A 13,929-nucleotide genomic window follows, 5' to 3' on the forward strand; every position below is an offset into this window, starting at 1 on the left:
ATGTCTCAGGTCCTACCCCAGACCTAGTTAATCAGATTCTCAGAGAGGATGGTGGGCTACAATCTGTGTTCTAACAAGCCCTCCAGGATTCAGATACATAATAAATCTGAGAGCCACTGCTGTATATCATGCTGTCTCATTCTTTATGAGATAGTAAAAATATTTCTGGAAAAAAAAGGATGGTGGTATTATTTATACCACTGTCAATTGCATTATATTTTTAGGCTCTTCCAAATTAACAGGAAGTAGTGACTACACGGATTGACAATAGTCTTAATGTGTAATTACTGACAATGTAATTAACCACTTTCTTTTAAATTACCAGCAACAGTCCAAAAGGACAGACAGATCTTCCATATAATAACATCACAAGAAATGAACTGATAAGAACACTGGAACATCACTAGCTAAAAATGCTCAGAAAAGAGTCTGTTATATTTAGGTATGTTGTATGCATTATAGGATATAGGAGCAGGAATCAGAAAAACAATTTTTATTAATTTGAACCATTACTTTTTAATAGTCTCCTGACTTTGGTATCCCTGAAAACCAGTATGACTACTTGATCTGTTGAAATCCAGTCTATAATACTTAAGGAGCACTCACTATATGTAAGGCATTGTGTATGTGCTACTGGAAACACAAAACTAAGAAATGACACAGTCTCTGTTCCACAAAACTTTTAATGTCGTAGAGGATGTCAACATCTCATCAAGAATAAAGCAAGGCAAAGAGAGAGTGCCACAAGATAAATTTAAAAATCCACATGGAAATTCAAAGAAAGGTGACACCTCATTTTGGAGGGATCAGAAAGGAAAATGTGAGTCTGGGGAGACAGAATTTCAACAGAGATAAGTGGCATATCAGTCTTTTATTACAGAGAAAATGAGGCAGCAAGTAGGAGGGAAGGATGTGTGCCGAGGGATATCACATTCTGATTGCAGACAATAATGGAAAGAACACTGCTCTAGTTACAGTATCCTGTCATGAACAAACTATGTCACTTTGGCCAAGAAAGCCCATCTCTAAATCGCAACCACTCATTTATGATAGGAATAATGATAATTATGTTATTTGCCTCAGAGTCATTTATCTGAAAAAAAGGCCAAAGAGGGAAAGGCCTCAATATAAAATACATAGGACAAGTTCAAAGTTCAATATTTATTCTCTATTAGGTAAGAAAGAATTGTGTAAAACTGAAAATATTTCATTCAAAATGTTCCCGCTCCAAAATCAGTACTAATTATTAGTAAATGGAGCATAAGTAATATGGATAACTAAAAATAATGTGAGCAAAAGAATCAAATTGTACAAACATAAGAAAATGGACTCTATATACAAGTTATCTTTCTTTGGGGGGCTTACTTACCTAGCAAAAGTAATTAGCAGTTTCTTCTAAAACTAAAAATACATTTATCAGACAATTCAAAATCACACTCTTGGGCATTTATCCCAGAGAAATGTTCATGCACTATGTTCTTACAAAAACCTGCACATGAAAGTTCTAAGTAGTTTTAGTTGAAACAGCAAAAAACTGGAAACAACCCAAATGTCCTGAAATCATCTATAGTTAAAGTGTGATACATCCATATCATGGAATGTTATTTAGCAATAAAAAGGAACAAACTATTGGTGGATTCAAAGGAATTATATTGAGTGAGAAAAGGCAATTTGAAAAGGTTACACACTGTAACCTTTCCGAAATAACAAAATTATAAAGATGGAGAACAGACAGTGGTTGCTGGAAGTTAGGTGGGAATTTGTGTGGCGATAACAGGCAGCACCAGTGAGCACTGTGGTGACGGAATAGCTCTGTACCTTGACTGTGGTGTGGTTACACAAAGCTACGGTTATATAACTACACTCACAAATGAGTACAGGTATAACTGATGAAATATAAATAATCCTTTATGTCAACTTCCTGGGTTTGGTAATGTATTGTATTTATTTAAGCAATTGACATCAGGGAAGGTGGGATGAAGTGTGCACGGGACCTCCCTGCACATTTCTTTGCAATTTCACATGAACCTATCATTATTTCAAAATAAAATGTTAAAAAAAAAAAAAAAGGTATACTCTTATTTTTTCAAATAGCAGTGGATGACACCTATCCTTCTAACACTACTATGAAAGTGGTATTCTTACCCATAGAAGATGGTATACAAAATCACTACAATTTCCTGTGGAAAATAATTTTACAACATAAACCCAGAGCCATAAAAAGTTTTGTGTCCTTTGACCTAGCCATCTACTTACTGGGAATCACCTAAACAAACAATATCAAATCTGGGAAAACATATATATATATGTATGTGTGTCTGTGTATATGTGTGTGTACACACACACACACACACACACACACACACACACGTAAAGATGTTACTACACTGTAATTGAGAACAGAGTAAAACTGAATGCAACCTTGATGTTTCTAATCATGACATATCATGTAGCCATTAATAATGATGATTGTACAACAATATAACAGTATTCTCTTCATGAGAGAAAAAAGAAAAATTCAAAATTAGCGGCTAAAATATACATATAACAGGAAATATTTTTCACAAAAATAAAGAATAGTAATTATGTTAGTGCAAAAGATTTATGGGTATTTTTCTCAAAATTTTTACAGACTTACGTCATTTTCATAGTTAAAGAAATAAGCACACTTTTACCTTATCCCAGAAATCAACCAAAGCTGTGAAGTCCCATTTCTTAGAATATGCCACATTATATTTCAAAATAGCATCCTATGGAAAAAGCATAAACAAAACCTCATGACACAGTCAAGTAATTTATCTATGAATAACCTTTCTCCTTTATGAACTACTTCCAGTAAATTTCTTAACCAGCATTAACCTTCCTCCTACCATTAGCTACTCCACATCAGTAGCTATGAACAAACAGAATACACACTAATTTGTTATTCACTTAAGAAAAATGAGATTAGAGGGGCGCCTGGGTGGCTCAGTCGGTTGGGCGTCCGACTTCGGCTCAGGTCATGATCTCACGGTTTGTGGGTTCGAGCCCCACATCAGGCTCTGTGCTGACAGCTCAGAGCCTGGAGCCTGCTTCGGATTCTGTGTCTCATTCTCTTTGCCTCTCCACAATTTGTGCTCTGTCTCTGTCTCTCAAAAATAAATAAATGTAAAAAAAAAATTTAAAAGAAATGACAGCAAAGGTTCTTTAAAAAAAAAATGCGATTAGAAACGTCAAGTAATAGGAAAAAAAAAAATCCAAACTCTTAACGTGTACATTATAAACAGAAGTGATACACTCTCAGTGAACAAAAATTGGATCTTGGAGATAAAAAAAATTTAAATATTATAATGATTGTTGGCTATCAATAGGGTTACACTATACATGCAAATATATAATGTACTTGTAGTATTAAAATTTCATGGGAAGAGTACTTTCTGGGAGAGATGGCAATAATGAAATAAAGATTGAGAAACACTGCCCTAAGGCATAAAATTGGTTTTTTGCCTTTATTATCAGCTATTTTTTATAAGCTACATATAAATGGTTATCTTCCCCCAGCAGTTCATATAAATTACTTATTTATGTAGTGAAAAGTCAAAATAGCACGCCATCTACTGGTGTAACATTTAACTGAATAGGCAGTACTTTTTTCTTGTTACCAGCAATAAAAACAAAACAGGTCCCAAAAGGAGTCGCTTATGCCACCAACCAGAAACAAAACTTAATTAGTTTCAGCCTCTCCCACAAATGGAATCTTAAACCAGTCAATGAGGAATCAGATGGTCAGAACTAGTTAATCAGCCTGACAGAACTCTGCCATCCCCTACAGGAAGGTGACCACCACAACTACTCTATTTTTTCCTAATATAACTTCCTTGCTCCCACTCACTTCTGCCTATAAAAGTCTTTCATTTCCTACAGCTTCTTAGAGTGTCTTTCCATCTGCTATATAAGATACTGCTTAATTAATAAATCATTGAATAAAAGCCAGTAAGATCTTTAAAATTTACTCCGATGAATTTTATTTAACACCAGAGTGGGGTATGCATAAGACAATCCAGTAGTCATGCAGAAAGAACTATTATAGTGGATGCAGGAACAGCACAAGGATTGAAAATCTGCGTGTAACTTCTGACTCCCTCCAAAATTTACCTACACTAATAGCCTGTTGTTGATCCGAGCCTTAGTGATAACATAGTTAACATGTTTTGCATGTTGTATGTATTATATACTATATTCTGACAATCAAGTAAGCTAGAGAAAAAAACATTATTAAGAAAATTATAAGGAAAAGAAAATACATTTACAGTACTGTATTATCAAAACAATCCACATGGGAGACTGGTACAGTTCAAACCTGTGTTGTTTGAGGGTCAACTGTATTTACAACTATATTTTACCTCATCCTTTTAAATTTCTACTTTGGTTATATTTTATAATGTATATATTATATTAACAAAATAATAAACATGTAGAATTTATAAACAACTATTTGTATTTATAGTACATGCCCCCAATTTTGTTTTACTGAAGGTGTATGTAAGTTTGAAAAATAGTTACATTATTATAAATCTTCTAAATTTCCTCAGAAGTTACTGTTTTTCTTAAAAGTTTTTTTTTCTTAACATTTATTTATTATTGAGAGACAGAGAGATAGAGCATGAGCATGGGAAGGGCAGAGAGAGGAGGAGACACAGACTCTCCAGTCTCCAGGCTCCAGGCTCTGAGCTGTCAGCACAGAGCCCGATGCGGGGCTCAAACTCACAAACCGCAAGATCATGACCTGAGCCAAAGTTGGACGTTCAACCAGCTGAGCCACCCAGGCGCCCCCATAAGTAACTGTTTTTAAAAATTAATACTCTGCCAAAGAGTTTCCTGAAAAATATTTCATGCCATATAAACAATCACCAAGCATCCAGATTAAAAAGTGAGTCAACAATGCATATTATTACTTGGATTCAGGGGATATCCAAGTTCCTTCAAAAAGGAAAAGCATCAATCATAAAATAGTATGGTAAGAAAAAGCTTTTATTTTTCTCACAGCCACGATATAAAATTTTCCATTAAGAAAGAGAAAATTTTAAGGATTTTTTCTCATCACTGGTATCTGACTTCAGAACCTCATACAAGGTATTAAATAGCAAAGTCTATTATTAATAGAGATTAAAAGGACAAACAACACATGTACTGCAACAAACTGTTGACATACTCAACAACATGGATGAATCTTGAAAGTTTTCATTCTGAGAGAAAGAAGCCAGAAATACTAGCATATGTACTATGTGATTCCATTATGTAAAATATAAACTAATCTCCAGTAAAAAAAGAAAAAAGAAAAAGGCAGATCAATACTGCCTGAGGACAGTTCAGAAAGAGGAATCAACTGTAAAGGGATTAGAGGAATCTTCGGAGGTGACAGAAATGTTCTGTATCTTGATCAGGGTGGGGGCTTGACGAGTATGTGCGGATGTCAAATGTCATCAAATTACATACTTTAAAAGCATGCATTTTCTTTTATGTAAATGATCCCTCAAAGTTAGTAAGAAAAAACATTTTACACTCTAAAATTCATACTCTAATTCTTTTATGGGATTTATAATTAGCAATAACTCTTGACTAATATTTACTTTTACTTTAGTCTTCAAGTCTCAAAAGTAGTCTACCACAAGGTCTCCTATTAAAAACTGGATGCTATTCTGTATTCTCAGCTATCACCTATTGAGGTTTCTTTTAATTTATAATTCATAATAAGCATAATTAAAGCACGGACAGGTCCATTCTTTGTAAATCATCAGACACATCATTTATAGAAATATTACTGTGTAAACTGATTTTTAAGGAGACAATTCTTTTAAAAATTGTTAACATTTCTAACCTCACTTAACTCAATATCAAATAAAAGTGGCAAAAAGATTATTATACTCAGTAAGAGAGACTTAATGTTCCTCCATCCATAGTGTTCTTTCAGCAAAGAAAACAATTACCATAAGCAGATAGAAGAAAATCTCAATGGATTACTCTGTTCTGGTGAATCTACCATAAACTAAACAAGAAAAGGAAATTCAGAGTAAAGCAGTTACCCCTTCCTAAAGTTATCATTGGCACACTAAGGAATTGCTAAAGAGGTGAGCAGACAAGGTAATTTAGAACACTATGATTATTCTGCATTCATGCTTAAAAGAAAAAATATGAAATTTTAAATAATGCTGTTTCTAAGGCCGTAAGGACCTAACACAGTGTTTCTCAAATGGAGCATAGATAGTACTCTGGGGTGGTCTGCTTCTGTTTTTGTGAGTTTATAATTGTGGTTTTAGAATACAAAGGACAAAAGACACGGTAGAAACGATGGCTGGTGCTTTAAACAGATACAAATGGTGAAAATTTTGAGCCATCCTAAGATAAACTGCAGTTCAGGACTGTCAAATTAGAAAGAACCTGGACTACAATGCTCGCTATTATATTTATTTGCAAGCTGATGTTCTCCATACAGATCCCATCTTTGTATCTACCAACATCCACCAATTGTTTGTGATTAGTAAGTAGTAAAAACAAAATGAAGAATTTTTTCTTTCACAGTGTTTTTAATTTTTTTTTTTACATTTATTTATTTTTGAGAGACAAAGACAGAGCACAAGTTGGGGAGGGGCAGAGAGAGGAGACACAGAATCCAGAGCAGGCTCCAGGCTCCGAGGTGTCAGCACAGAACCCGACGCAGGGTTTGAATTCACAAACTGTGAGATCGTGACCTGAGCCAAAGTCAGACACTTAACTGACTGAGCCACCCAGGCGCCCCTCTTTACATGGTATTTTTAAAAGTCTCCCAGCATACTATTTTGAGGTTCACATCAGCGGTTAAAAACTTTTGTGCAAAAAGGGAATACTGAATACAAACTGTTTTCATTATGACAACGAACACAACTCAAGTGATGGTTCATGATGCTTAAAATGGAAAAAAATCAACTAATATAGCTCTAACTGTAAGTATAGTTTATATTTAGTTTCATGTTTGTACATATGCAGTTAACATTATTCTAAAAATAAATCAACAGATCCTGGCACTCCCTGATAATTTCTTCCATTTAAAAGAAGTACATTACAAGATTGAGAAACACTATCCGTAACGAATGAAGTTTTCAAAATACATTATGGTACAACTTTTTTCAATATAGAGAAAAAATAGGAGCTATAGAGACATATGGAACGTTTAAGAACAACTTGTTAAGTATAAATGGAAAAACAGTATAAAACTTGAAGAAACTTGGGGAGCCTGGGTGGCTCAGTTAAGCATCCGACTTCAGCTCAGGTCATGTTCTCACAGCTTGTGAGTTCGAGCCCCGCATCGGACTCTGTGCTGACAGCTCAGAGCCTGGAGCCTGCTTCAGATTCTGTGTCTCCCTCTCTCTTTGACCCTCCCCTGCTTACACTCTGTCTCTGTCTCAAAAATAAACACCCATTTAAAAAAAAAAAAAACTTGAAAAAAACACTGAGAAACTGTGCACAACAAACTAAGTCTCTCAAAGAAAATGAAACCCATTTTCACACAAGTATAGAAAAATCTGTTACGGTTTATACTTATAAAAAGTTTAAAAGTTTACATGGCTATAGTGCCAAAAAACATATACTCACTCATATTTTAGACATTAGAAAAATAATCTAATAGTTGCCCTTATAGTCTTAAGTGAAATATTGAAAAAAAATTAAAAATGAATGATTGCCAAAATGTAAGATTAATAAATAATCAGACTGCTAGAAGCTATATTAACAGCAATACAAAACAGAATGTTTAATGTATACTTTAATCATTAGGAAACTCAGTTCCCTTTGGGCAAATATAGCTGAAGTCATAATTCTTCCCTGATTTACTTTTAAAGACATTTCAGAAACATGATAATTCTAAAAAATAAAAGAGAAGCTTGGTCGGAAGGAAATTGGATGGGGAATCAAGAAACAAAGGTCTTATTCCTGGTTCTCCAAATTATTCTGTGTGGCTCCAGGCAAGTCATTTACAACTCTCAATTCTTCTACTCATTTCCTAGTGATGGAATGGAAACCAAGAATGTCTCTTAAGAAAGTTCCTCAGGAAACAAGCATTTTGCATACCAATAATGCTGTTACCTGAGTCTATTAAAGATCAGAAAATGTCTTGGAGGGAGATACAGGGCCCATCTCAAAGAATGACAAACATGAAGCAAGAAGAGCAAAAACAACTACCTTCAGGTTTTGGGGCCGTGTGAATTTGTTGAGAAGTGCAGTCTGAATGAGCTCCCACCGGCTCCCTGCAGTTCGCTCACCATTCTTTAAGGAAAAGGAAAAACAGATTAAATTATCTGTTGGATCACTGAATCAGCACTCAAATAAGCACACACTAAACTGATTTTCAAAGACTAAAAGAACATCTGTTCTGTACTTACCTCATCTTCCACAGGGTACAAGTTTTGTTCTGAACAAGGCATCTTAACATGCTTATTGTCCCACAAATCTTTAAAATGTGTTGGAAAAGGTTTAGGAACTTCTCCTGCTCGCAAAAGGTCTACCTGAAAGAGAGGGAAACAAGAAAACTCTAAGTGCATAAAAACTAGGTATATATTGCACAAAACAACCCAAAGAAAGCAGCCAAAGCAAATGCTATGAAATACAGACCAGCTCCTAGGCAAGAAATCTCAGAAGCCTTCTTCAGCTGTTCCTACTCCTTATCTTCATTTGATCAGCTTCCAAATCATCACGTTTGGTCATTCTAGCTCTACTCCTTCTAGGCCCCTGGTCCTCATTATTGCTTACCTTCTAGGCCCCCATAACTCCAGCTGCTCCCAGACACATTCATCCCCGATTAAGCCCTCATCCCCACTTGGGAACATTATCTTTCTAAAGTATTACCAGGCTTCTAATCCTACAATGGCTCCCCTCTATGATTCCAAATGAAGTCCCCAGTTTTTAACATCCCCTCTTACCCATACACCATCTGGTTAAACATCTATCATGACCTTCAACACTCAGCTCAATTTTAATTTTCTTTAAGAACTTTTCAAAACTTTTTTTTTTTTAATTTTTTTTTTTAACGTTTATTTTTGAGACAGAGAGAGACAGAGCATGAACGGGGGAGGGGCAGAGAGAGAGGGAGACACAGAATCGGAAGCAGGCTCCAGGCTCTGAGCCATCAGCCCAGAGCCCGACGCGGGGCTCGAACTCACGGACCGCGAGATCGTGACCTGAGCTGAAGTCAGACGCTTAACCGACTGAGCCACCCAGGCGCCCCTCAAAACTTTTTAAGGACAGTTTACTCCCTCTTGTTTTATTAGATCATTACCATACCAGATCACACCTGTTTTTCCTTCTCCCACTAGACTATAAACTTCTTGAGAATAATAACCATATTAACTGTGGATTCGGAATATTTATGATGAAACCTGACTTATGTGTTTCTGTAAGTATACGTATAGAAATATATACATATGTAAATATATACGTATGTGTACACATACACATATGCTGCTTATAATAAGCATTAAGTAAATGTTTGAGAAATGCGATATTTGAAACATGAAAAATTATACATTTTACCTATTCTGGACACTTCATATAAATGGAATTATACAACATATGGCCTTTTGTGTCTGGCCTCTTTGGCTTGACGTAATGTGTTCAAGGTTCATCCATGTTGTAGCATGAATTAGTACTTCACTGCAAATAATCAAACCATCACAGTAATATAAAATTTGAACTGTAATATGTTATGAGTGAAAGGTTCGTGGTGTATGAGAATCTATTTCAGACAATTCCAACTTACCGGTGAGCTTAGAGAAGGTTTCCTTGGGGTGCCTAGGTGGTTCAGTCAGTTAAGCATCTGACTCTTGGTGTTGGCTCAAGTCATGACCTCACAGTTTGTGAGTTCAAGGCCTATGTCAAGCCCTTTGCACTGACAGTGCGAAGCCAGCTTGGCATTCTCTCTCTCTACCTCTCTTCTGTGCCCTCAACTCATGCTGTATCTGTCTCTCTCAAAATAAATAAACTTGAAAAAAAATACTAATAAACTCATCAAAAAAAAAAAAAAAAAGACTTCCTTGAGGAAATGGCAATTGAGCTGAACTCCAAAGGATAAAAAGAACTAGGAAAAAGAAGAAAGGAAGACTGTTCCTCAAAAAGGGAACAGTTTTGGGGCGCCTGGGTGGCTCAGTCGGTTAAGCGGCCGACTTCGGCTCAGGTCACGATCTCGCGGTCCGTGAGTTCGAGCCCCGCGTCGGGCTCTGGGCTGATGGCTCGGAGCCTGGAGCCTGCTTCCGATTCTGTGTCTCCCGCTCTCTCTGACCCTCCCCCGTTCATGCTGTCTCTCTCTGTCTCAAAAATAAATAAACGTTAAAAAAAAAAAAATTAAAAAAAAAAAGGGAACAGTTTATAGAAAGGAAGACTATCCGATAAGCACTCAAGAGAAATAAAGTTGTAGGAGAAGACCACCCAGAGAGAGAGAAGAAAACAGGACCTATGGAAAAGCCTTGAGGAGCTCTAACAATTTTTAACACATATGCCAGAAAAACTAAAGGAATATAATAAATGGCTAAGGAGACAGAAAGAAAACTAGGATTATATGTTATCATAGAAGCCAAAGAACGAGAATAGTCAGAGGAAAGAATTGTCAAGAGTCAATAATTATGCTAAAAGTATTTTCAACTCCAGATGAAGTCCCCAAAGGTGACTTTGTAAAGATATCCCATGTAATCAGAGGTGACAAAACAGGTACCAGTCCAGCTCCACAGACAGGGGAACATATCATATATATGAAAGTATGCTTTGTGTGTGGGCATCTGTATGTGCATATGTGTGTGTATATGTGTTTGTGTGCCTGCATGTGTGTTTATCATGTCTTTAAAGATAATCAAGCACCAAACGACATGCCCCTGCAATTTCAGACTGCCTTTTTTTTAAATTTTTTTTAACGTTTATTATTGAGAGACAGAGAGACCCAGAGCATGAGCAGGGGAGGGGTAGAGGGAGAGGGAGACACAGAATTCGAAGCAGGCTTCAGGCTCTTGGGCTATCAGCAAAGCCCCTGACATGGGGCTCGAACTCACAAATCGCAAGATCATGACCTGAGCTGAAGTCGGGTGCCCAACTGACTGATCCACCCAGGCGCCCCCCCCCCTTTTTTAATGTTTATTTATTTTGAGAGAGAGAGCACGCATTCAAACATGTGCTAGAGCGGGAAAGGGGCATAGAGAGAAGGAGAGAGAGAATCCCAAACGGACTCAGAGCTGAGGCTCGATTTCACAAACCACAAGATCATAACCTGAACCGAAATCAAGAGTTGGATGCTTGGCCGCCTGAGCCAACCAGGCGCTTCCAGACTGCCTTACATTTCTAATGGTAAATATCAGCTTTACTTTACTACTTTAAATTTCATAACTATTAATATCTGGCATCTTGGAAATGTAACTTGGGCTGTTTATTTAATAACTATTAATTACATATATATCATATTACCATATTCAGAAAAAAGAATCTAGAAGTTAATCCACCAAAATTCTGAAACAGGACTGAGAGACTTGGATTTTGAGTTATATACTATCACATGAGACCTGCATCTTTTTTTACAATGACCTTGTACTACTTTTATAATAAAAATAAAGATTTTAAAGATTCTAAAAATTCAAACGTCATTGGATATCTAAAAATAAACAGTAATTACAGAGATTAAAAATGACGGTATAGGATAATTTGGGTTTTCTTTATGGGCAGTGGTATAAAGAAAGGCAGTAAAGTCAAAATATCACTTACCTCCCCAATCTCTTCTCCAAATTTTCCACCAGTAACATCTTGTCAGTCACTCGGCCTTTTCTTAATTTTACCTGCATTTTCCCTCTTCACCCATATTTAAGAATTCACCATATCCTATCAATTTTACCTCAAAACAAAGCAACCAACTATTTTCTTTTTATTTCCACATTACCCTATCTCAATGATTTTCAAACTTTCTTAAATAGCAGAACTCTTTTTCCCCCTAAGAAATCTGACATTAATTCATTATATTTAAATCAAATAAAACTATTATAATTTTTATAATAACTTTTACTTATGCTAGCATCAATACATGAAATTGAGACTAAGAAATACAAAATTCGAAATTGAAAGCTAGGGATCACAGCTAAAGCTTGTATCAACCTACTACTCAATTTACGCTTAAATCTCTCTCAGTATTGGGAATGCAAGCTGGTACAGCCACTCTGGAAAACAGTATGGAGGTTCCTCAAAAAACTGAAAATAGAACTACCCTACACCCCAGCAATTGCACTACTAGGCATTTATCCACGGGATACAGGTGTGCTGTTTCAAAGGGACACATGCACCCCCATGTTTATAGCAGCACTATCAACAATAGCCAAAGTATGGAAAGAGCCCAAATGTCCATCGATAGATGAATGGATAAAGAAGATGTGGTATATATATACAATGGAGTTATTACTTGGCAATCAAAAAGAATGAAATCTTGCCATTTGCAACTACGTGGATGGAACTGGAGGGTATTATGCTAAGTGAAATTAGTCAGAGAAAGACACATATCATATGACTTCACTCATATGAGGACTTTAAGAGACAAAACAGATGAACATAAGGGAAGGGAAACAAAAATAATATATAAACAGGGAGGGGTACAAAACATAAGAGAATCATAAGTATGGAGAACATACTGAGGGTTACTGGAGGGGTTGTAGGAGGGGGGATGGGCTAAACGGGTAAGAGGCACTAAGGAATCTACTCCTGAAATCAGTGTTGCACTATATGCTAATTTGGATGTAAATTTTAAAAAATAAAAAATAAAATTAAAAAGAAAGAAAGAAAGAAAATCTCTTTCACAGTATTAAGAAAATTCTATTCACTAACCTAAATAGTTTCAAATGGTAATTTTTTTTGTTAAAATATTGTTGTTTTTTGTTAAAATATATTAAGCATTTTCAAGTTTGAGTGTGTTTGTTCTTTTATTACAGGTTTTTCAGTTAAAAATATAATTTAGAAAACACATGTTGTGTCAAATTTCCTAAGAACCCCTGAGCCACTTTAACGCAGCACAACTTGATAATTATAGTCCCCTTTCTTTTTGTTTCTTACCTGCTAGCTTACTTTCTGTAGCTTCTTTTTTGAAGAAACAACTTCATTGAGGTAGATAAAGTTTACCGATTTTAAGAGCTCTTAACATCCCTTATCTGTTTCCAATGGATCCTCACTTCCATTTTCCTTACACACAGCTGTGTGATTAATCCTGCTACAGTAATAACTATTGTGTGCACAGACCTTTTATCAATTTCCAATACCTACAGATTCAAGTCCAATTCCTGGCACTTGAACCCCTCTATGATATGGACCCAATCCACTTTTCAAGTCTTATCTTCCACCATTCCCCATCCAAACTCTAAGCTCTAACAAACCAATTATTTTCAATGTCTAAAACAAATAGTTTTTCAACCACACAGAGCTGTTTGTTTTTTTTTTTTTTATTTTTGAGAGAGAGAGAAAGAGAGGAGGGGCAGAGAGAGAGGGAGACACAGAACACGAAGCAGGCTCCAGGCTCTGAGCTGTCAGCACAGAGCCTGATGCTAGGCTCGAACTCACAAACTACAAGATCATAACCTGAAGTGAAGTTGGGTCCTTAACTAACTGAGCCACCCAGGATCCCCACTACATAGCCCTTTTTTATAAAGGTTATGTATCTGTCTTGGAATTCTCTTGACTTACTAACTCCCCCTCAGAAATGTCTGGTCATCTTTTATTTATTTATTTATTTATTTATTTTAACTTTTTTAATGTTTATTTATTTTTGAGACAGGGAGAGACAGAGCATGACCGGGGGAGAGGCAGAGAGAGAGGGAGACACAGAATCTGAAACAGGCTCCAGGCTCTGAGCTGTCAGCACAGAGCCCGACGCGGGGCTTGAACTCACAGACCGCAAGATCATGACCTGAG

General features: G+C 36.2%; 1 protein-coding gene across 6 annotated transcripts in view; it reads right to left on the reverse strand.

Moving 5' to 3' along the window:
• Positions 1–13,929, reverse strand: part of PARG (poly(ADP-ribose) glycohydrolase) — a 132,339-nt gene that overhangs the window by 106,896 nt on the left and 11,514 nt on the right. For all 6 annotated transcript variants that reach the window (XM_049645364.1, XM_049645361.1, XM_049645363.1 and 3 more), the window contains 3 exons: positions 8,394–8,516; positions 8,194–8,277; positions 2,676–2,750 (listed from right to left, as the gene is read on the reverse strand). In XM_049645364.1, coding sequence (XP_049501321.1) covers positions 2,676–2,750; positions 8,194–8,277; positions 8,394–8,516 — 282 coding nt within the window. The remainder of the gene's footprint in view (positions 1–2,675; positions 2,751–8,193; positions 8,278–8,393; positions 8,517–13,929) is intronic.

Source organism: Panthera uncia, chromosome D2 (assembly GCF_023721935.1).
Source record: "Panthera uncia isolate 11264 chromosome D2, Puncia_PCG_1.0, whole genome shotgun sequence".
Lineage (NCBI taxonomy): Eukaryota > Metazoa > Chordata > Mammalia > Carnivora > Felidae > Panthera > Panthera uncia.